The sequence below is a fragment of the Pelecanus crispus genome, chromosome 5 (assembly GCF_030463565.1).
Source record: "Pelecanus crispus isolate bPelCri1 chromosome 5, bPelCri1.pri, whole genome shotgun sequence".
Lineage (NCBI taxonomy): Eukaryota > Metazoa > Chordata > Aves > Pelecaniformes > Pelecanidae > Pelecanus > Pelecanus crispus.
Genome location: NC_134647.1, coordinates 37,464,286 through 37,489,615, shown reverse-complemented (window position 1 = coordinate 37,489,615; position 25,330 = coordinate 37,464,286). Strand labels below are relative to the sequence as shown.

At 39.6% G+C, this 25,330-nt stretch overlaps 1 protein-coding gene across 1 annotated transcript in view; it reads left to right on the top strand.

Annotated features, from left to right (window-relative positions):
- Positions 1-316: 316 nt before the first annotated feature.
- FAM171B (family with sequence similarity 171 member B) overlaps positions 317-25,330 on the top strand; it is a 33,491-nt gene continuing 8,477 nt past the window's right edge. Inside the window, exons 1-5 of the mRNA XM_075710516.1 lie at positions 317-422; positions 661-1,197; positions 23,810-24,043; positions 24,784-24,876; positions 25,172-25,330. Coding sequence (XP_075566631.1) covers positions 317-422; positions 661-1,197; positions 23,810-24,043; positions 24,784-24,876; positions 25,172-25,330 — 1,129 coding nt within the window. The remainder of the gene's footprint in view (positions 423-660; positions 1,198-23,809; positions 24,044-24,783; positions 24,877-25,171) is intronic.

The window sequence follows — 25,330 nt, the reverse complement described above, 5'->3', positions numbered from 1 at the left end:
TCTTACTCCTCCGATTCTCTCCCTCATCCCACTGGGGCAGGGGGAGCGAGCGAGCGGCTGCGTGGTGCTTAGCTGCTGGCTGGGGCTAAACCACGACGGCGAGTTTGCTTTGTGCAGATGTGCTGCCTTTGCCCAAGTGCAGCAGTCTTACCTGCGGTGAACAACCTCAGTAATTTTCCCATGATCCTGCCCTAGGCTGCGTCTATACATGCATTCCAGTTTTACCTGTGTTAATGGGTATCCTGAGTTCTAAAGAATGTGTAATGTTTGATATCGGGACAGTTAATGTGAATAAACATGTAAATATGACAGAGCTATGCCTGTGTGTAGAATGAAAGCTTTAGAGGATGCTACTAATATAGTTGTGATCGCCACAAACTTACTAGCGCCTGAGACACAAGGCAACCTTAAGCGTCTGCCCTGTAACACGACGTGCCGCAGAGAGGTTGACAAATGCGCTTTAATACTCAGCAACGGGTGTTAAAATTGCTTCAAATGCTGCCAGCTGGGAGGGCTGAAAGAAGGTGAGCGCGGCGCGGCCCGATTTCTGGGCTGACTCCGTTCAACGCCTGGGCAGCGGCTCTCCCTCCCCTCTGCCAGGCGGCCGGCCGCGGGGCGGGCGGCCCACCTCAACCGCCATCGTCAGACGCTAACGGCGAGGCTCCTCAGGAAAGCCGTTAGCCCGCACCTCCCCGCCCTCCGCAGGGCCTGGGCGCCGGCCCGCAGCCGGCGGGGACCCCACCCGGGGTGCTCGCCCACCCTGCCGGAGGACCGGGCAGCCCCCCTCCCCGGCCCGGCCCGGCCCGGCCCGCGCCTCAGCGAGACCCTGGCCCCGCCCGCGCCTCAGCGAGACCCTGGCCCCGCCCGGCGCTCAGGCCCCGCCCCCGTCACGTGCGAGGGGCGGGGCGGGCGCGGGGCCGGCCGTTGCCGCTGCCGCGTGTAGGGGCGGCCGCTCGCCGCCGCCGGAGCCGCTGGACCCGGCCTCCCGCCCGCAATATGCCTCCGCTGCCCTCGGGCTGCTCGCCATGCCGGGGACCTGCGGGCGCCTCTCCTCCCTGCTCCTGGGGCTGGCGGCCGCGCTGCTGCTGATGGGGCGGCCGCCTCCCGTCGACGCTGCAGCCGCCGCCCCCCGCCCGCAGCAGCAGCGGGCGGCGCTGCCGGGGGGCGCCCCCCACCCCGCCGCCGCGGCGGCCTCAGGTACCGATCCCCCCCGTCTGCCGTCGCCGGGCGCATCCCCCTACCGCCCGCCTTTCCTGTGGCGATTTCTCCTCTCGCCTCCCCGGGGCCGCGCCGTCGGGGCCCCCTCAGCCCCGCCGCGTCCCCCTCCTCCCGGGATGGGGGGTCGGCGTCCCCCTCAGCCGCTCGCCGCCGTCGGTCGGAGCTGATGCTGCCTTGTCGCTGGTGATCTGTGAAAGCAGGGTGCAGGGCTGCCGGGCGAGGGGCGGCCGGCGTTCCCGCGGCAAAAAAAGAAAAAAAGGAGCTCGCCGCGTTTTTAACGAAGCAGGTAGCGGGGCCGTGGCGGCTGCTACGGGGCGAGCAGGATCCATCTTTAATATGGCAAGATGTGGATGCAGCTGCTGTAGCGTGTCACTGGCGTGGCGAAAAATACAGCCCGGTAATCGTGTAGCCTGTGTCTGACCTAGCTGGAGATGCTCCCTCAAGTGCCAGGCAAATGGGCTCGGGGGAAGCCTGGCTCTGAGAGTTCCTATTTGCTGGCAGGAGTCGCCAGAGCAAGATACGTGTATCTATATAAAATATACCTATAAAAAATATACATATTTATTTCTCTATATCAATGTAAAGATGAATAAACAGCTGATGGATGTGCAACTGTCTCAAGCCTATCAAATGAGTGACGGGGCTGGTGAGCTCATTTAGTTTTTGCATCTCCTCTGCAGTATGAGGCAATACGTCGTTTATCCAACAGCTGAGAGTATGAAAATAATGTGCTTATTTCAGTATTAGGCCTTGCTAGTACAGTAAAATGTGTGAGGTTACCCCTTTGCAGAACTGGGGCAAGCGGTAAGGTGTTTGTTCTGTCGCCTAGTTTAAAAAAAAAAGGTGTATGTTCTGAAGTCTTAGTGGCTTGAAAGGCTAAAACCAGTATTTTTCTTGATATATTGCTTTTCACCAAAGAATTTCAAAATGGTTTCAAACATGAATTATTTAAGACCTTTTAGCACCGAGGCTCCTTTTGGGCATATCACTAGAGCATATGTTTCATTTTTAACGTATATGCATGTTTCTATTTGCAGTTGACTTCGAGAAGGTATCAAATGTTCTTAGTTTCAGGCATATGGTTAATATTTTGCTGAGTTGAAGCCAATTTACAAAGCTGCCAAAGTACATATGTTAATTAGGAAATATAAGCAAAGATCGTGAATTATGGTCTTTGCTTGTAACTTCTTAAAGATGTAGAACAAGAAACTAGATTTGGTAGGATATAAACATACTCTTAAATTCTCCTCATACACTCTTGAAATACCTTGATTTGCTTTTTGGTTTCTTTCTTGTGTGGGTTTGGTTTTTTTGGGGGTTGTTTTTTGTGTTTGGGTTTTTTTCCCCCTTTTCCAAATGTTTGAACTATAGGACTTTAAAGAAGGCTATTTGATGAACAGCTTGGTTCTTGTTTTTCCTTTTGAACTGATGGTTTCTCATTATTTTGTTTCTTAATCATGCTTTTAGAGGAATATACCATTAATCACCAGCAAACCCCACTTAAAAGGCATTGGCAGTGTTTCTAACTTGTGCAGTGAACATTCTGCTCATTAAAAATTGAGTGGGCAAAAAAAAAGGGGGCATTTTTTGTAATTCAGTGATCGTCTTTGGTTTCAGGTATTGATTTCTTTTCAAGAAGCTCTATGCCTTATCTCCCTCAGCCCTGGCCAAAATCTTTGTTAATACCAAACAATTTGACGCCAGTGCTACTGGTTTGCTGTTGTTGCTGTGGCAGACCCATGTGCCTAGTTGCTGTTGCTTTCTTTTATTTGCTTATTATGCTTCATAGGTTTTGAGGTATGAGAGTCCTGAAGGTGTCTTATAGTACGCATCTTTCATGATCAATCCCAGTTTATGAATTTTAAAAATTATCATTTGAGCTGATCATCAGCATTTATTTATGTTATGTTTAAATACACTTGAAGCTTTATTTCACTTGTTGGCTGGCTTTCTAAATGATTCTGATTTTTTTTTCTTTCATAAAAAATTGAAAAAAGCCAATAGCTATTAATCTTTTAAAAAGACAAGCTAGTCACTGCTACGAAACTTCCATTATTCTGAAGAAGCTGCTAAGCATGTTTATTTTTTGTGTGGTATTTCCTTTCCGTAAAGCATGTAAGTAATTTTTGCTATATCGACATTTCTGAAATTTTAAAAAGGAAGAGCCTGACTCCAGATATATATTTATCACATACTAATGTCTTTTTACATGAAATTATCTTTTGATGATTTACAGCCGAAAGGTAGGCAGGATAAATGGCTGTTGCCTTTCCAGCAGAAGACTGGCAGGAGAGTAATCCCTAAGGGGAATGTTCTGAAGAGGCCACTCCTGCAGCAGCTGCAGGTCCTGTGCTGGGAACTGCTAGGCAGGCAGTGGCTTCTGGAAGTAAGGAGGAGTCTGGCTGAATTTGGATTTATGCTGCGTGTTTGTGACCCAAGTGTTGCTAGAGCAAAGGAGCCTTTTCCTCCTAAAATAGGGAAGGTGCAGAGCTAAGATTGGAGTTCACAACCTTTTCTCATTTGATGTTCCTGTATTGATGTCCCCGTTCTGTCGAAGCTAATTATACAGTTTTACAGATCAATTCCCTCCTGGATTAACAGACTTCTGCCAGTGTAATTATTAGCTGTCTGAGAAGAGATGCTAAAGTCAGCACAGCTGTGTGCAAAGGTTTGGGGTGCAGACTCTACTGCTGACAGGTAAATGGATCAGTGAGAGAAGGTAGTTACACATCATGACTGAATAGGTTTATTTTGTTCATCCCTTCTTTCTTCTCCCTTAAAAACAAAAAAAACCCTTACCACTGCCCAAATAAATAAATAAATTCTAAAGATGAGTCAGAGAAGACATGCACAAGAGGGACTCAGTTCATGGAGCTACTCTTGACTCGTGTTATCTAATGGATGTAGCTATTCTTCCAAATATTAGGGAAAAAATATCTGGGGCGAGAGATGGGCAGGGTGGTTAGGTGGCGATTGCTGAAGTGGAGAACCTGTCTTGGTTCCTTGTTATTCATAGTGAGTTTTTCCATTTTCTGTGTGGCAGTTTAGAAATCTGGACTCTGGTGTGCAGAAACTGTTGAAGAGAAGTTGCTGGGAGCTTCAAATACTCAGCATTGAGGTCAGCGGTCCTGAGCACAGAATTCAGTAAATTATAGTCCTGGCTTTGATCCAGGCAAATCTGGTTTTGTTTTCCTTGTTCCCTTTTGTTTATCTTTATTGAGATGCATTCTTTACAGGAGGTACATGTTGTGCTCTTTAATGCTCAGGATGCTTGGGATATTCTGGATGTGGTGCGTTGTTGTTCTCTTTATAATGCAGATATTGGGCAATAAACAGAGCAGAGACCACTAATTGAATAAGTGATACTTAACTGCATCAGTTCCGTGGCAGATCTGATGTATACTGAATGAGCAAGATTCTTCTGGAAAAAACAGCAGTTGTGTAAATAGAAGCTGTCGCATTATGTATAGACAGCACATAGGATGACATACACCATCTTAATGTTGGATTTTTTTTTTCATGTGGAGACCTTAAATTAGACTTTAAGTATGTTTTAAAATAGGTGTTATTTCTTCAAGTTTCTGTCATAGAACTGCATGTTCTGTGCTGTGGGTACTCTCCATACCTTTTGTAATCCAAGCATAAACAAGAAGAGACTTGCCATCGTATTTAGTGTAGACCATTCCCAGTCTGCCTTGCATTCCAGAATTCAGGGAAAAAGAAATTTATTTTGCTTGGTGGGGTTTTTTGGTGTGTTTTGGTTTTGTTTTTTTTTTTTTTTTTAAGGCAGGTGGCTTTGCGTCCAATGGGAAGATTAGCTTGGTTTTTGTAGGGTGAAATTAAAAAGTGGTAGCAGCTAATAGTGGTCCTGAACAAAGGAGAGGAGACGATTGGAATCATTGTGCACGTTCATGCAGTTAGTTCTGTTTGTTCAGACTGATGAGATAAATAATGTGATTGTTGGCAAACCCAGAAGAAAATAAGAGATTACTTTTGTACCTGTTGGAGACAAATGCACTGTCTGGATGCTGCCTGTGGAATTTGATTCTCTGCCTGTTTTTCAATACTGTATGCTTGGATGGGATGACGAGTTGCTATCTAATGCGAAGCAGTGTTCTAGACAAGCAGTATCTAGTTAAGATTTTTCTGAACTCTTTTGAATGTTGCCTTATTATTCCTGATCATTCAAGAAGGAGGGAGGTAACTTTCTTGTGCTTTCTTTTTATTTGAGATACTGGAACAGAAATATTTCTCTGATGCATCCTTGTGTGACTACTACTTTTCTAATCTTTGTTTTCAGTGTTTCTAGTAGTGAAATATTTTTCTTAATGACTTGTTATTGGTGTGTAGGTGGTGCTTAGGTATTTAGAGGAGCATTTGGGTTTGATGGCTTGTTTGGGTTTGAATTTGAGCGATAATACATAATGATGCACCTTTTAAAAAAAAAAAAAAAAACCAACAAAAACCAAAAAAAACCCCCCAAAAACCCCAAAACATAGTGCTCTGTGACTGGCTTGTTTGTCGCTTGGTGAAACAACCTTTATGGTTTACTGTCTCTGTAGTCACTGGATGGGCGATTAGTACAGCAGCAGTAAATCCAGTTCTGTTTTGGAGCTTCTGTCACAGTTGGATACAGACCCCAAGAAAATGAGTGAGGAGGTGGAAGCTGTATAAGAGATTCTGTAGCATTCCTATAAAGAAGGACATTTGGTAATGTTCATGATGGAGTGATCAGATAGGATACAGTTCCTGCTCAAGATGTCAGGGCTGTCTAACCTAGGTACTGCTGATCAGCACTGAGGTTAATTGTTTTACACAACCAGCAACACAACCTCCTTATCCAGTAGGTATTGGAATATAATTGGTGTCAGGGAAAAGGTTTATTTTTAAGTTGTCAAGGCTTATGGGTTAAATTGTAGTAATTGTTTGTTTTCTATTTGGAGGAGATGGTTTGTAGTCTTTAAAATAAGACTATTGATTTGGTTTAGATATATCAGATGTAAACACTTGTTGGGAATCTATGTGTTTCTTATATGAAGAACCTTAATGAAACTTTGGAAAGCTGACTTTCGATCTGGAGAAAAATGATTCTTTCATTATGAAATAGAACTCCGAAAGTATTACATGCACACCCCAGCAAAATGGTTTAATGCAACTAACTCCACCTGTGGAAATAAGCTCAGAAAACATCCTTTGATTTGCTGTTCAATTTTCTCAGCATTCTCAGCCTTTGGGATTTGCAATAACAGTTTCTCAGCTAGGTGAGAAAGTTGAGAAAGAATGTAAGACTTAGACTTGTCCTGATTTATTGGAGCTGATGTTCTTAAGTGACTTAGCTTTCTGTGCTGATCTAAGGCTTAGTAATGCAACAAAATACCAGGAAGGGCATTAGGACACTGAAAGGTGATAAAGCATCTGCAATTTGAGATAGAAATGAATAATGAAAAATAAATATTCACAGATAATTTCATTTATGTGTCCATGTGTTCCATGATTTAGGTCACTCAGCTGCTAACACAAGAAAAAGAGGAGTTTGGGGTTTTCCATGGTGGAGCACAAATGAAAAAATATGTACTTTTTTATTTTTCAGGAAGAGAGTCGATATAAACAAAAAGGTACTAAGGGGTTCTGAAGAGGCAGGCAGCTCTCCTAAGTTGAACGCTTGCTTTTATTGAAGCTTGTAATATATTATACAGCATAATGCTCTATACTTCAGAAAATTTGATTTCTAGAAACTTGCATTGATAGTAGCTTTCATTTATAAAGAGCTGAGAAAGACAAGGCCAGAAATGTGTTTTAGCATTCACAGAAACGCGACCCACAGTTAGACGGTGAGAAGTGGCAGAAAGCAAGTGTAATCAGTGACAGCAGGAAGCTACCTATTGCAAGGTGGTAGTTTTTACAGTTCTTATTTGTTTTTTTAAAGTTTCATTACTTCCTGTCAATCTGTTGGCAGATGATACACCATCAAAGGCCAATTGATATGTAAAAACATTCACAGAATTGCTGTCAGGCTGAGAAAAAGGCAGTTTCAGGATCTGGGTCACTGGGGATCTGTAGCATGCTTTCTCTGTGAACTAGCTCGGCAGATGAAGTCTTTGACAGAGGCAAAGATCTGAGAGGAAAGTTTATTCAAAAGAAACTTAATTTTTGGCATGGCAAACTTTGAACAATAGCACAGGTTACTTTGTTGTATTGAAAGTTGCATATTTTTATATTCGCTATATCCTTCTGTAATGAATGGGGATTTGAGGCACCAATGGGACAGAGCAGATGAGTCCTCTGTATTACTCCTGATATTGCGTTTAATTCCTAATTCATAGATCTAGCAATCTGGTGTGCTGTAGTACCGCCCAGATCCTGTAATCAGGAGTTTTCATTGCACCATAGGGATTAGTGTACTCTTGAATAACGCTTCTGTGTTCAGTAGGATGAAACTACCAGATCTAGCTCCTCCTACCTAATTCTAGCTTGCCAGAGGTGTTCCAGCACACCTTGTGTGTGCTCCTAAACTGTCATCTTCCACATGTCTACAAGAAATGGTATTTAGCAGGCTGCAAAGCAGCTATTGCGTTTCTTGCTTTGCTTTTCTGGCACTAGTTGTTGTAGAGAAAACATGAGGTTTGAAAGCAATTTTCATGCTGGCACGTGCTTGAGGCAAGGATGTGAGTGTGCACGACTTTACAGTCAGCAATATGAAAGTGTATTTGCTGAAGCAACCTGTGCTAGGGAACTTAAGGTTAGAAAGCTCAAGAGAATGAATTGATCTTTAGGAGTGCCCTCTGTCCCTAAGCCAGGTGTTTAGTAGGGGAGATTTCACTCAAGCAGTACGTCGTCTTTTCAGTTGGAATAGACACTCCAGATCCATCCAGCAGAAGAGCCGGATCCCTAGGAAAGGGAAGTCCTTCCAAACCATGTCTGAGGCTGCAGCACAGATAGAGTGTACGCTCGTACAGCCCCACCACCTCTCCCTTTCACATCTACAGAAGAAACAGTCTGTGTAGACGGTCACCTTTGGTGAATGTATTGCCCTGTCATTTTGGGAGGGACGTAGATTGGGAAGGGATAATGCTTAGACCTTCCATATGAGAGAGCACACATATACTTTAGTGTGAGCAGGCTCTTGTGACTAGGAGATAAACATCAACAGGCACAGTCCAGTGTGTGTGGAGGACACTCCAAAAGCACCAGTTACCTTAAACATGGCTTCTCAGGCAGAACGCAGGACTAACATGCGGCACCAGCAGTTCTGTCAAGTAGAAAACTGTATTGTATGCTATGAATTTCACAAGTAGTTGTCAGCTGTCTGTAGATGATGTGAAGAAAATCACCTTCTCCTGTCTCAGTTGGACCAGCTGCCGTAACTTTCCAAATGATTCTGCCTGCCCTCTGTCTGTAAGCATATTATACATTCTTGTAAACAAAATACTGACAGGTCTGTGGTTTATGGTACATGCATGGCATGACCCTGGTGATGTGTGTTCTTGTCTGATGTAGCTCCTGGGAGCTATGCTGTGTGACCTGCTGGGATTGACAGGGCTAGGGAGTGTTGTTCTTTCCTGTCTGTGCATGCATGAGCCCCTAAGGCTCACGAAGTGCAGGCATGAATCCTGTCAGGTTCCCATGCTATCCTTATTCTTTTCCCCTCAATTTTTTCGTCCTTCTTTCTCTTCCTTGAGGTTGTGATTATGCTTTACCATATGGGCTCAAAAAGAGTCTCTGCTGATAGAAAGACATAAGTCAGACTTCAGGGCACTCTTTACAATGTGGAAATGAGACAGTCGAAGGAGATGGATTACAGGGTCAGATCCTCCTGCTGGACTTTCCATGTGACCCTTCTCGCTTCAGCATTCTGCCTTCGTTGTTGATAGCGCCAGGTACCTAAGACAGTGCAGTCCTACCAGTGGAAGAGGTAAGAGGTGGCCTCTCATTGAGATTACACAGAAATAAATTGTGGCTCCTGGTGGGTTAGGGAGCATAAAAAAAATCTTGGCCCTCTACCTTCTGATTTTCCTTGTCCCATTTTGAAAAATTTGATGGTTTTGGTGTGAGTCTTATCTGAACTACTGACAGCTATAGCACGTTAACCTGCAAATAGTGGCTGAACAGCAGTGGTGGGGAGTGGATTTTTTGTGTTGAATATGATGCAGTCAGTGGTGATAGGTATGAGTGCAAGGCAAATATTGAGCCATGTGCATTAGGAGGTCATGAAGCAGCAAAATACAGGGAATCTCAGAACCGCTCCATTATGTCCCTAGCATACTCTCACTGAAATGCATTATTGACATGACCACTGCACCCCAAAAGTGCTCTAAGGTCTGTAGAGTGTCGTTCGATTAATGAGTGTTTTAGCATGTACAACTGAGTGCTTGAGCGCCTTTGCTAAACACAGTGTAGTTATAGCCAGATAAATTGGAGCACTGACCCGTTATCATGCAGTTTATTTTGGAAGAAAGAGTTGAATTTAGGTTTGGTGGTTTGGGTCCCCCCCCCCCCCCCCCTGTTTTTTGATGGTCGTTAATAGTTCATCTGCCTCTCCTGAAATGTTTTCTTCTGGTCAACGTACTTTTATCTCTTTATTTCTCATCAATCTTTTACCTGTATTCAACAACTGAGCTTCCCACTGGAGTGTGCGTGTAGCTTTCAGGTTTCGTGTTGTAGGTTACTTTAGTTGCAGGTCAGAGCAATCCCTTCATTAGTCAAACTGATTTTACTTTCAGATCATCAGTGTTTCTATTTTCATTGACTGCAAGTGTTACCGACTAAGGCCATGCAAGATAAAGTATATCTTTTCATCCCATTTCCTTAGAATTTGCATCAGGGTGTGAGCCCCAAATTATCATAGGATGCTGTACTCCTACTAAATCATCCAGCCAGATTTGCTAAGTGTATTAAAATAAGCAGCTGAAGTAAACCACAATTAAGTGAAGATTATGTTAGTTCTTTATGGGTTTTTCTTTTAGTGTTTTCTGTGATTTGAAAGTAACTATGAGGAACTAGAGTCATGGAGGTATTCAGGCTGGAGGGGATATCAGGAGCACTCTAGTCCAACTTGCTTAAAGCAGGGTTGACACTGGATTCACAGCTCTTTCATGTCAGGCTGTGAAAGCCTCCATGAATGGAGAACCTCTCTGGACAACCTATTCCAATGATTGTTTATCCTCAGAGAGGAAAAAGAAAAAAAAAAATTCCTCATGTCCAGTCAGATCCTTCCCTGCAATTTGTGACTGTTGCCTTTTGGTATCCTGCCGTGCATCTCGGCAGAGAACTTAGTTCTGTCTTCTCGGTTAACTCATGGGTGTTGGAAGGCTGTTGTTTAGGTCCCCCAAAGGCCTTTCCTTTGCAAGGTTAAACAAGGCTCATTTCTTTCTGTGGGTCCAAAACTGAATGCAGTTTCCAGATGTAGTCTAGAGAGTGCTAAGTGAAAGGGATTAATTACTTCTCTTGCTCTGTTTGCTATGCTTCTGTTGATGCAGCGTGGTGTGCCGTTAGCCTTCATCGCTTCCAGGGCTGACGTGTTTAGCTTGTTGCTCACCAGGACTCCCTGATGTTTTCAGCAGAGCTACTGGCCTGCCAATCTCTTGCAGGTACTGCTGGAAGGGGTCAGATGCATCATTTTGTATTTGTCCCTGTTGAATTTAATGAGGTTCTTGTTGGCCCGTATCTCTGTCTAGATCCCTTGGAGCATGTTGACTGCATCCTCAGCTTTTTACCATCTACAGACTTTGAGGGTGCATTTTGTCCCCTCCTCAAATCACTGACTTGGACTTGTACGTGACTATGGGGTGTGTCAGCTGCTAATGTTTCTCTCGGAACTTCTGCATTTCCTTTTGGGTAGACTATTTTCCTCTAATGCATGTAAATTAGAAGAAAGTGGAATTATATCCTCCACTGCAGATTTGGGGCTGTTTTATAAATATGATGTATACAGTTGGCTCAGTCTGTTGAAATAGATACTAGTGTGTAGCACGGATTTTTGCTTATGAAATTTGGCAAGACATCAAATTTATTTATTATTAATTATTTATTATTAATTACTTTATATGGGCAAGGCTCCCAAATGAAACCGATTGGAACATCCTCGTATAAGTTATTTTCTATGAGGCAGCAAATCTGGTTGATAATTTGTATGTGCTAATGCAAGCTAAACTAGAAAAAAGGTCAATGATGTCAAGATATTTGAAAATATAGGCTGTTTTGCTGGAATGAATAAGGAGGTGCTTGTCCCCTCCAACTGTTATAGACACTAATGGAACTATAAAATGTTTTTTCAGGTCATTGTGGAAAATATTTTTCCTCTGTTCTGAAGGCTTTCATTAAATGACTGAACAGGAGAAATTAATAGTTTTATTTTGGGTAAATGCAGGACATCAGCTGAGTGTGTGTTTGGAACAATAAAAGCTGTTAATAATATGAATTATGCCTTGTGATAAATATCACAGGAGCTTGTTTCATTGTTTGTGAGAGAGCAGGAGAGAAAACTTACTCTCACTGGGCTGAAGGAGAGATTTTCTTTGGATTATGGACCACTGGTGTTGAGCAAATCCTCTAATTAAGCTGACTGGAATAGAGACCCAGCAAAATATTTGTGAGATACTGCATAGTTTTGGTGTGCTGTTGGGCAAAAGAATCCGTCACGGCTGTTTGCCTCTTAATTAGTTGTCAGGTTCCTTTTCCTTTTCTCCCTTTTGTTTTTTTTTTTTCCTAAGCACAGTATAGAAAACTTGTCCCTTTACAATTCTGTCACCTGGATTCTTCAATGTTTCATGGAACAGATTGTCTCAGAAATGCTTAAGTGGATTTGTTTCCCCCCAGTCCAGTTGGCACCATATCAGAGGTGCTGAATGAATCTGAGTATTTTGGGGGGAAAAAAACAGTGTTTACTGTCCCATTTTTAGTCTTGGTGTCAACAAAAATATTTCCATCATCCTAGAAAGGTTTCCATGGTGCTAAGTTGTTTTCCAATTATTCCCTACAGGAATTTGGCCGCTTGCTGCGAAGGGAGAACTTGTGTGTCTGTGTTGGTGGTGTTTGTGTTGGAGACACAGCTGGCGGGCAGCATGTTCAACTCTAACTACTGTCCTTTAGCTGGATCCTGGAGCGCTTTATCCTGTGCTGAGCTGTAGAGAGGCAATAATGATTCAAGGTGGCAATGGCTGAATCATTAATATATGCAGTATTGCCACTTACCTTGATGGCATCCATGTATGCAGAAGAGTTGTATTATTGTGGGGGCAGTCTTGATTCAATTGTTTTGCTTTATTCTGTGATCTGATTTGACATCCTTCTCTTTTTTAAACTCTTTTTATGGCATCTGTGGAATTTTACTTAATTCAAATTCATAGGAATCTGCAATCATTTCAATCTGTAACCATTTTTCTAAAAACTAATGTCATGTTTATAGGTTTTTTGTGCTTTTTTTGATCATTCACTTTATGAAACTCAACTTCAATAACAATTTATGTATGAAAGAGATAGTAGCTTGTTGGGTGCTCTTGTTTTGTTGCTGCAATATGGATTTCCTAAGTAGTGCATTAAAAAATTTCCATCCCGCATGTGCAGGACCACAGTTAGGAAATGTTGGCCTGCAAACTTTCAATTGTATTTTCTCCATATAAGTCTTTACACGCTGGCCTTCTTCCAAGGGGTTAGAGGATCTTTTCTTAAGTGGAAGATAAACATTGCTGGAACATTGCTAATACCTTTCTTCAAGCAGTAGTATAAGATTTTGCGGCTTTTGGGGAAGAAAAGTATTTTCAGCGAAGAATAGTTACCAGCATGTTGTTGAATAATGTCACTGAATGCAGCAGTTTTCCTTTGTGATTAGTGAGTTAACATGCACTTTCACTTGAATTACTAGTCGGTAGGTTATATTATGCCACTGTGAGTTTATAGTCATATCTGTCTTAAGGTTAAAACCTTCAGGGCATTAAATGTCAGGTTGAAGAGGGTAGTGCTTTGTTTTCCTGTGATTCCCCCCCCTGCCAAATTAAGGGGATGTTTGAACTTGCACAGATTTTTTTTTCAGCTAATTCCACTTGCTAACCACCACTCAGAATTACATGAGACAAATCCTGTACCTAACCCATTAGGTTATAAAAAGATGATTCATGCTACAGGGTTACTGGAATATTCTTTGTCTGTTCAAATATATTGACCATTAAAAGGTGGGTTTGACAAATCATTAGAAATTCTCTATAAGAAATGGTTTCATTTTGTCAAGGAGATGGTGCTGAATGATTTTTTTTTTCCTGTTTACATAATGAAGGTTTGATTGTAAAACTCATGAGTGGGAAATGCATGCTGTTTGGTTGTGGCCTAACAGGCACGTGCCTGTTTTTTGAGGGTATATAATATAACGTGGGTATTTAAGATAGCATATTTAAAATAGATTATTATGCAGACTTTGATGTTTCCCTTCTGTACTTTCCCAGTATTCTATAACAAAGTGTGAATTTTTAATACTAATTTTTTCATTCCTTCAACTCTGATGCAAGGTAAAATAATACAGGCAGTTATTTTAAAAAAATGAAAGGGCAGCATTACATGTTTAGTATTAGCCAGTGGGTAAACAGAGATGAAAAAAAAAATCTTATAATGGCCTCTGAAATGCCTGGGCAAAGGTGTTCTATTTTGTAGGCTTCAGGAGCTCTATTACTGGTATTTACTTGCTCATTTCAATCTCTTTCACTTGCAAATTTATCTTTGATATATGTGTTTTATTTAAGATTTTTGGTCTTGTAATATTAATCATTTATCTCAGTTGTCTAAGATTACAGAAGATGATATTTAAAATATGAATCCTAAATAAGTGAAGCGCTGCAGACCGCAGCATTTTGTCCTGTCTGCTGCATATCTCCCTTGCCCCAGGAAGGTGAATTTTTCAGCTTCCATCTTCTGTAGTAACCAGAGTTCTGAGAAGCAGCCTGGCTGATGCAACAAAATAGCAGCAAATAAAAATGCAAAGTTGCTATGGTAATTGTAATTGTCATAGCTTCACTAGCAGGTGTCCATTTTCAATTTTAATGAAATTATTATTATTTATGCCAATATACCAGTACAGCAAGACACGTGAAATATAATTCTGTAATGAAAATTCTGGTTTATTGTATCCTGTGAGTTCTCATGTTCTGTCTTGGGTGGTGAAAGATTTTAAGATGTAAGTTGAATGAAGAAGGCATCTAATGGTGAAAAAACATCATGCAGCTACTTACCAAATGAGTACCTTGCAGCAGTACATTATATGCACTTAAAAATATTCCGGTGGATTTTTTTAATGACGTATGCATACCACGCAGCGTTAAAGGAATATGGGGGGGGGGGGGGAAAGCCATCTAAATTTCATAGCTGCTTTCATGTCTAAATTTCATAGCTCTTGCTTAGGTAGCCCATAAAAATATTTAAAGGGGAATGCTTATTTTCTTTCTATTTTACATATCTTACTAGGCGCACTTGAAAGTGTTTGGGGGTATGTTCTCACTGGATAGGTGAGTTGTTAGCAGCTTTATGGATTAGCCTGATGACATTCTTGCATAGCTCTTACAAACATGATCGTTCCAGGAAAGTGTTTATCGATTATGCAGTAGTAATCATGAAGGATACAGCCTATCATGATCTGTTTTGTTTTATTGATTTTGCAGGACCTTAATTTCATCAGTATTTGGTTCGTGTCAACATTTGTGGAATGAATATCATGCTTACTCAATTTCTTTATGCATCTGGTCTGAGATCTTGGTTGGAAGTATAACCACTTACAATGGTATTACTCAGCTGTTGGTGGTAGAATAGGGTTGTTTTGTTTGTTGGTTTTATTTATTTAAATAACTCATTAAATCAGCCCACTCTTATATACAACAGATCTTAAAATTGAAAAAGCTGAAATGTTAATTTACCCATGCAATAGTACAGATTTCAAACCCTAAGGCTGTCCAGATCGTAAAATAATCCAAATTCAATAAAATAATTACAAGCACTAAAAGTTTGCATGTTTGTGAAGTGTGGTAATTTTTTAAAAAATGTGAACTCAAGGTAGTGCTGCAGTCTGTATCTGTACAAGTGTGTCATGGAAGTAGATAGCTGGAATGTTATGTAATGTCTATTTGAAAAATACTAGGAGTTTCTAAACTCTTCTCTGAAGTATTAGCTCATGCTAGGCAAGTACATCCTCTATCAAAATGTGATAGCTAAAGTTTGCCAGTGTTGAATGTTGGCCATATTTAGTCCTGATTAAATTTAGTCTTTCTTTTAAGTCGCTTCTGAATTTGGAGGAAACGATTTCAAAAGTTGTGGGGAAATGGGTTTATTAACTTACACTGACCTAATGACTTTTCACTATTTTCAAAATTATTTCAGTGCCTAAGTACTAATGAGGCATAAATTTAAACTAATATTTGAGGGCAAGATTTCTATTAAGACCATTTTGTAACTTTCTTTACCTCCCTCTTTAAAAAACAAACCAACCTACCTTTCCTCTTGTTTGCTTAAGATTTGTGTTTATACATGCACACACATACATACAAAATATAAAATCCTGAAGTATGTTGCTATAAAAGGAAAATAATTATTCTGTTTAAGTGAAACAAAATTGTTGTAGGTAAATAAACTCAATGAACAATTTTTTTTGCAGAAGCATCAGTAAAAATTCAGTGTTATTTCTATGTAAAGAAACTGTGAAAGTCTAATATTTTTGCTGGGGGAAAAACCTAGAATGTCTGACTGAGAAAAACAGCCTATTTCTAAAGTAGTGTGATTTTTTTCTTTTATTTATTTACTTCTCTTTGCTACCAAAATCCATTTTAGAAGGGAAAGAGACCTTGTTCTTGTCTGTAAAATAGGTAACACTTTTGCCAGTATTTCAGTAGGTGGTCAGCTTCTCCATACTGTCTGATATGGTTTTATTATAATACGAAACTGGATTTTGGGTCTGTTTTGAATTAAAGAATACTTAGTCTTTGACCTACTAATTTACTTAGAACCTTGAAGTTTGCTCTGGATCATGTGCTAATTTGCCACAGGCAATCCCCTGTAGTTTTTCAGTCTGCTACATTTGAAGTTTCCATTTAAAGTGCACATCCTGATGGGTTTGATTCAGTGCATTTAATTTTATGTAATGCATTTATCACTCTTTAGTTTATGAAGCTTGCAAAAAACCATCTTTAGAAAAGTATTGATCTTGCTTCATGATCAGCAATCTCACAGGCTAGAGTTGTCAATAGGGAGTTGTCATCACAGAGATTACTCCAGCATGGGATGAATGCTGGGAGGATGGAGACTGAGCAGAGCTCTACCAAGAAAAGAGGACAGTATGAAAGTCATGGAGAAATAGCAACTGGGAAAGATAGTTTTCAGAAAGCAATGAATGAGCAGAAAGCGATGGGAGCAAGGATGAGATGTTTTTATTTAAGATTACAGTAGATTGTTGGGTTTACATCTTTCCTACATTGCTGTTTTGTTCAGCTCTTAAAAGCAAACGTATCCAGTTGTTTCAAGAGATGCAGCCTAGTCTTGATTTGGAACTGAGGAATCAGGATAGTGTGTGAAATGTTTTCTGAAGTACTGTTTTTGTTTTTTTCCCAGTAAGGTAGGAAGAAGGGCCACATGAAGACTGTAGTATGTGCTTGAATAATGCATGTATCAGCATGAATGAGCTTCTAATAAATAATCTCTGTTTTTTTCTTACCAATGTCCAGATGTTTAAGGACTCTGGCACTGTGGTCTGCATGTGCCTATCACAGCATATGCTGTTGAAGTAAGGAAGTGTTTCTCTGTATCTGAAATAATGCTTTATTTAAAGCAAATGTAAAAGAAAATTAAAAGCTCTCAGAGTTTGAATATAACTTCTTTTTTTCTAGCAAAAGCTCACCAGAGTAGCCTGATGGGTGCCAAATCCCCCACTTAGGTAACAGTGTGTTCAAATTTTTTCTAATTTCTAATCTGTTACAGTTTCTGTTGAATATGAAGCAAGTGCTTGCTGGAGACATCTAGATTTGACTAGATTGGGTTAAACGGTCTCCTGTAAAATGACCTTAACAGCCTTTCTCTGTGTAAAAGGCACTGCTTGCCCCCCTCAGGATCTGGCTCCTTCGTAATTGGGATTTTGTTGATGGCTTCTGTGGAAATTGGTTGACCAGAAATAGGGCAATAGGAATACTGTGGTGTCCTACTTTCCTAGACCCCGTTTTGCTGCTTTGTCCCTGGAAGTCGGTAATGTATTCTGTGCCACTGCAGAAATTTTGCCAAAGCTGTTCTTTTAAATATACATCTTAATGTTCAATTTTGCATTAAAATATTTTAAGGGAGTGCTAAGCTACAGAACTGTACTGTATAGATTATGTGGTGGTATTACCTCCACTGGATTGGCTGTTCATGTACAAATGGAGCAAATGTTGATCAGCCCTGGGCTCCAATTTATTTAATATTTAATTTTTTACAGTATCTTTACATTGCCTAAAAGCAGTTCTGTGTATGTCTCTCTAGTTGAACACTGTTGAACAGCACCCCTGATACACGGCAGTAAAATGTCAGTATCTTCTTTTTCCAAGGTCCATTTCAAGGAGCAGTCCGTATGTGCTTTAAAATTAGAGTAATCATGATGCCATTTTGCTTAAAGGTCAATGTAAACAAGGGCAAGTTTTAGCTATTGCTGTCACTTGGGTCTATCCTTATGCGCCCATGTTCTTTACTAGTCACTTAATGGTTATAGTTAGTTACATGGCTGTTTGCTAACTAGATGAAGGTTTTAACTCCCAGGATGATTCTGGAGAGGGGTGGTACAACTTTTAACCTTGTGCTATGTGTGAGAATGAAACTGTGTCAGCTAGTTGTCAACTTTCAGGTGTTTTATCTTTTCAGCCAGGTAGAATGATTATATTTGTTATCCTATGTGTGTGTTGTTCTTACCTAAATCTAACATTTTATTTTCCAGAGAAACTGATTTTTACAGCTTGTAAGGTACTCATTTGCTGAATTTCCTTAGACCTTTTGTGACCTGTGTGAAGTTCTTTGCTTCTCAGTTCAGTTATAATGCATTGAAAACACAGTGTGTAGATTGTACTTGTAACTAATTAATAAAGACAAAGTTAAAATTGCACAGGGTGAAACATTTGCAGTGTGTTTTGTATTTTAGTAGTATTCCTGCATCATTTTAGGGAGGAAGAATAATTTTCTGCATTTATTTTATGCTGTCATTTTAAATCAGAGGAGCAGCATACAAATAGCATATAAACATCTTTATTAAAAGAATAACATAATTAGTTTTTAAATGAGATATTCTGAACCAACTTGGAATACATAGAATTATTTTTGTAGTTAGAAATGTCTTTATACATGTACATGCCTGTCTGTATGTAGGGGTCTATAAATGACTGCATGGAGTAAGCATGAAAGAACACTGATAGCTGGCAAATGAAGACTACGTTAGGATGTAGGGGTTATTAATGAGATTTGTAGGTTATTTGATAGCTACGAGAAGCATAAGTGAAAACTGGTCAGAGAGCTTATCCTAGTATCTGACGATAACTGCCAGAATAGAGCCATAAAATAGTTATTAGAGTTTAGGGGTCACCTATTATGTCATTTTAATGCACTATGCAAGGCAGAAAAATCTGTACTGTGTCAATGCATTGTACCTTAATAAAGAACAAAAGGTAGCCGCAGACTGATGGTGTGCTGTGGTGAGGGCTTACTTCAGCATTAAATCTTTCCCAAGTCAGTTGCTGCCACAACTCACCTTCATGTACATGGATTTTTAATGAGCTTTAAAGGTATAATAGGCTTTTACCTTTTATAGATACGCTTTTGTAGTTTGTCACTAACATTACTGTAGTTTTAAGGAAATTTTAAGAAGTAATGATTGGTTTTTGTGGGCAGGAGGATTGCTTTTATATGACCTTTTTTTACTAAAGCCAGTACTCCTAGAACGTGTGATTTCTTCTTTGCAGATCAATGCACCTTTCATATCCCTAATTATATTAAGCCAAAAGATATGGTATTCTATAAATGTAAAAGATGGAAAAATGATTGTTCAGTCAGTGAAGACCAAGCAAATTGCATAGCACACATTTTATCTGTGTGGTTAGCTGGGAGCATGGTAGTACAGTGTAGGCAGTTTCCATAAAAGACATGTAAGCATGTGCCTTTTCTGGCATGGGTTTAAACATCTCCAGGCAAGGATGGGAACTCTCCTCCAAAGGAAGGAACTAATGAATAATCTAATTGTAGTTACTGTTCCCTCCACTCTGTAAGATAATTGCTTAATTGGGTAGTTGTCTGTGTGTTTGAGAAGAGTAACAGCCTCCTTCGAGGTGTAGAACCTCTTTTGCTATAGGGCCTTGGTGATAAGTAGGAAAAGGAATTTAGGACTGCATTGCAGAACGTGTAGGAATACTTCCCAGGCAGTGCCCTGCGTGTGTGCGTCCGCTGCTGTATCTCACAGTTAATGATACATGTGGTTTGGAATATATTGGTGCCTGTAAGGTCTTTGGCCTTGGACCATGTTAATTAAATCTCAGATAAATATGGTAACCAGGTAAAGAATTAAGAACAAATTACATAGGGGTATTATAAAGAGATATTTTTTTTTTACACTGTTGTGTATTGTACCCGGCTTGCAGTTCCAAGCAGTTCTTTGGCTAAATTCTGTGATATGATTTCTGAGTTAGGACAGTGATGTGAAGTCAAATTCCAGGCATTAGTTGTTGTTGCTTGAAGAAACGAGGTGTCATTTTACTGCCTGCACATTTCTGAAGTAGCTAAGTGTGGTAGAAGGCCTTGTTTCCCTTTGTCTAAACTGCTGCATTTGTATGAACATTTATCAGCAAACGTGTAAATGCTGTAGAAGCTGGCATTTCCAGTGGACTTGCCAAGAGACAAATCTCCCTTCCTCTGAGGCAGCACAAATCAAATTAGCTAAGACTGAGTTCTTTCTTCTAATTGTAGGAGTTCTGTCAAATCTGTTTAATATTGAGATACAGCTGACCCACTTGTGTTTGGCAAGTGTTAGTGACCAGAAAAAAGCACAAGTTTCATTTGTTGTTTAATTTATCAGCTTTGGTTTTGTTAAACAGTTAAAGAACAGTTCATTTTTGTCTGAAATGTTTTTCAGTACATTTTATTGTGATTAAAAAAATCCTACTGCAGTCTCCATCGTATTTGAGACTTAAAAGTGTCCTTAAGGACTTGTGCATCAAGATCTGTATAAAAAGAAAAAAAAAAAAAGCAGGGATTTCTGTGCAAATTAGATGTCATGAGTGTTAATATGACATTGTTAATAACTCAATGCCATTAAATATGTCTGATAAATGTACACGTTAAATGCATGCGAGGCATGTGACAGAGTTGGTTTGAGGAGGGAGTTGGTCAAGGGATATCAAGTTTGGAAAGATCAGTTGTACACGCTGGACCACCACTGCGCACACAGTGTGAGCTCTTAGGACCTTATGATTGTTTTGCTTTTAACTAGGTTGTTACAGCTGGCCTGCTGTAGGATGCTCTGGTACACTCCGTTTTATAGAAACCAATAGTGAAACGTGGCGGTGGGGGAGGAAAATTGTTGTTACTGTTGGAGTCTGTCTTTTTTAACTGGGATTTTTTACATACTATCATTTCACTAGCATTTGGATTCAGAGGCATAATATTGTGTGCTCAAGTCTTCTGCACTGTAACTGTTGAGAAATGGAAAGGGTTTTTTTTTTAAATGTCTTTCCAAAATTATTGCACATCAACTTCAAGTGACTTGTTGGCAGAGTATCTTCTGGTTGATATTAGAAAATCTAAATGATTTGCTCGTGTGTATTACTTGCAGGGAGGCAACAACTGCCAGCTGACTGGCATACTCTGTTGTCAGGAAGACTCTTGTGTTAGCACAAAAGATAAGGCCAAAAGCAATGAGAGCTAGGGATCGAGTCTGCTTTAATCTTTGTTTTAATATTAGCGGGTGTGAAGCGAGCATTTTTCACTTGAGTAACTGCTACTTACATATGACAGTAATACGCAGGTAATTACTCTTGCAGAGCTTGCATTGTACAAGACTGCGTCTGTTTTCACATGGGAGACCTTTGTCTCCGTAACATCCCCAGGATTTCAGTGTGCGTTTACAGCCGCACTTCTGCGTCTTCTCAACACCGTTTCAGGCAGAGTATCAGTTTTGAACAACGCTGTGGCAATTTCTGAACCCATAGGAGAAAGAAGTAATGAAAGTTGAGCGTAGCTAAAAGCAGCCGATGATATTTGTCCGTTCACTATGGGAAAGAGTGAAAATAGTATAGCTTTCTACATTTTTGCAGTCCATTTTTTTTTTTGAACCAAAAGCTTCAAATAAAGTGTGTTTTAAGTATGGCTGTAACTGAAGGAGATGAGAGGAAGAAATACTTTTGCACAAAATAACCTTTGAATTTACTAACAGCTGGAGAGGAATGTAGCAATTCCCCCACCCCTGTGTTTTCATTAGGGTTTTTGTTAGCAGGAAATGGAAAAATACACATTAAAAATGTGAAATGATTGAAAGAAAGTGTCTTTCTGAGTACATTCCAGGTTTTCATTTTTTTATGACTTGTTTCAGCTGTTAATACTAGGCTCTTTTTCTGCTGACTTGATTCCAGCTGTTAAAATACTAGTTTATACCAGGCATTTCTGGTATTGGTTCCTACTGGCATGAGCTTGAATTTTGTACTGCTGAATTTTTTATTTTTTAAATACCATTTCACAAGATATTCCTGGCTTCCAAGTAATTACAAGATCAGAATATTGTACACAGTCTGTTTTCCCTATTTAGTAGCCTTTTAAATAGTCATTGGCCAAGAGCAAATGACCTGTCTTCCAAGTTTTGGAAACCACTGGAATCGTGCTAGTGTATGTGTAACTGGATCAATGCCTGGAAGATCTGTTTAGTAGCCATAATTTGCTTACATGACATAATATTTTTTTTTTTAATGATTATGTGGTTTAAAAACCATCTAGGAACAGCAATTTAAAAGTAATTTTATTCTTGAAATATCTTGCATAAGGAAAAAAAGACAGATGACATTGTTCTAGGATTATTGTGCATTTTCTGTTTAATTCAGTCAAATATGTTTGAGTACCACTGGGATCTTTTTTCTTTTTTTAGAAGTATATATTAATTTGCACAAGGAGATGTAGATTTTTCTATCCCACTGTAGAGAATCAAACTGGCACGGCTGGTAAGTTTGTCCTGTGTATGCGATAAATAGTAATAAATTGAGACCAATGTAGCTTTTGTTCTGTGCAGGTCATTTTTTGCTTGAATATATGGTATGTTCCATGTATACAATAGATCTAAATAAATACTTATTTCAGAGAAGCCTAACTTAAATGTCTTTACTACATACTGGTTTTCTTGATGTGTTGTGCTCAGCTTCTCAAGGCCTTTTCATTTAAATCAAGGTCACTGGTAGTAATCTCTTGGTGCAATGTCAATCTCAATTATAGAGGCGATAACATAATGAAATTGAACAATTTTGTGTAGATAAATTTCAAACAAACTTAGCCTGACATTTGACCTAAATAGAAATGCGTATTCATAATTAATGTATTGGAAAATATTTGGGGATAAAGTAGTGCAGTGGTGTTGAATAGTAGTATGTCTGTAACCAAAATACTGGAAAATTCATGTTATTTGAAATATTTTTAACAGTGGTCCACAGATATTTTAATTTATGATAACAGCTTAATTTCACACTGGAAATAACATGGAATTCTGTCCATTTTCATGTACCTGCTGTCTATGAAAAGACTCCCTAATAGTTTATTTACAATCAAGGTGGGAGAGAAATTGAATGTAATTCAGAGCATCTTGAGACTGTTGTTCAAGTCGACTTGCTATTTTCAACATATTGCTTAGTCACTGTAATTATGATCTCTGCAAGACACTAGGTATTGTAAAGGAGTGTCAGCTCCTCTAATTAGCAGTAGACAAATACTATTTAGAAGTTGCAATACAGAAAGGTGAAACCTAGACCAGAAGTGTAAATCTGGTGGGAGACGATAGACTAAAACAGTCAAAGTGTCTGGATGCATTTGGTTACTTTACAATGATTTTACACATGTAAAAATAAATGTGTTATCCCACAGTCTGTAGGCATTAGGTTCTCTGTTTTTAGAAACTCAAGGTGCATCTTTAAATGTGTGACCCGAGCCAAGGGTTACACTTGGATAACAGGACCATCTGTATTATCAGTGTGGTATTGGAGAGCACTTGCCAGGCATATTGAATCTCATGTTGTCACAGATGCATTGTTCAAGCTTAAATGAAAAGGGGAAGAATTGCTTTGTAATTCTGCTTTTGGTTTGGTTTTTTTTTTTTTTAACTGATTAGCTGTTGTATTTGCTGAGTTTGGTAAACACTTTTTGGCATCTCTGTGCCCTGTCTCAAGGGTTTTTGCTTCCTTCTTCTCTGTGGTATATAATGGTCTGGTTACCCCTGCCTTTGGCCAGAGCTTACCCTCTGTTGAGATAGAGATCTGCCATACAGTGGATGAATAGCTAAGTCATAAACTCTAGGACTTCTTTACAAACTTAAGTTATGGTCCTTCATTACAATGTGTTATGACCTCCTGTTTTTTCTTTCCGTTAATAGGGTCTGTTTTTACGCTAAAAGTTCAAGTGAATGACATCATCAGTCATCAGTACCTGCGACAAGCAGTTGTAGAAGTGTTTGTTAACTACACGAAGACAAATTCTACTCTCACTGGAAACAATGGAGCAGTATTAATAAAAGTTCCCTACAAATTGGGATTAAGCTTAACTATCGTATCATACAAGGATGGCTACATGTTAACACCTTTGCCTTGGAAGACTGGGAGAATGCCAAGTACGTAAGCGTCTTACAGTCCTATTATTAAACTGTATCTGTTGGTAATTAAATTTCTTTCTTCCTCAGCAGTCTGGGTAGTTACTGTCAACTGAAAATGACAGAATGAAGTCAGTCAAGGGAGGTGGTGCCTGTCAATGCAGATGTAAGGGTGAATGATCTGTTAGACTTGTCAAAATTCTTATTATTGTAAAACAGAAAATAGCCCTTTTTAACTCTAAGCAAGTTATATTGCGTTACTGTGAGTGTATTCTGAGAAATTGTTTACCTAGACTTAGCAAAGGGCTGATAATATGTTTTGACAAAAAACATGTTGTCTTCAGTGATTCCTGGAGTGCCAATGCTTTGAGTCCTGTATAACAGGTATAACCTGTTGTTATAGCTTCCTTTCAGCAGTGTTTCCTCACAAGTTTTCCTGTTTAACTATTGCAGGCTCTTAACAAAGTTATATGTTGTTTTTTGTTTGGTTTTGTGTTTTTTAAAAAAAAAGAGATGGACTCTTAGGAATTCTAGCCACTTGTTTATCCATAGAAAGCATAAGACAGTAGCAGACATACAGCAGAGGTCTTCCTGCCTAACCACTAGAAGTCATGCTCTGGACAACAGGAGTAATTCATGTATCCAGTCTTCATATACTCTCTTTTTTTTTTAACTGCTCTATTCACTATTCCTTCAGAATCGGAGATCTTACAGGACTTTTTTTGGTCGCACAGTGTAACAGATATTATCACTTTCCACAGTATACTCATCTGTGACGCTTTCATTATTCCCACAAAGTCAAGCTAATATATGGCTGTTTGAAGATACTGTCTTAATTACTGGAAAACTGTCTGGTAAGTTCAGTGTATGCAGACCACAATCTAAACACTTTGTGATAACCATCTGTACACGTGAAAGAAAAAAAAAAGCATGTTCATATTCTCATATAATACCTATCTACTCAAAGCCAGATTTTCAGTTAATTGTGTAGCTGTATGTGTGGCTGTGACAAGTGCTAGAGTAGAAATACACAAACTGTGGAGCAAATGGGTGAAAACAGGTTGTTATGCTAAGTGGATTTCTGAGCAGTAATAAAAACACTGTTTGTGTGGTTTACCATTGCTAAGACAAAATATTACTCTTTTACAGATGCCAAATCTCAACCAAGTGTTCAGTTTCCAAAATTTTTAATAAAGCTTCCAACAAATCACCATATTACAAATATTACAGCCTATCTGACAGTGCCAGAGCAATTTTTGAAAGTGGACAGCTTTCTCTATACAACAGGCATTCTTTTAAATAAATCAG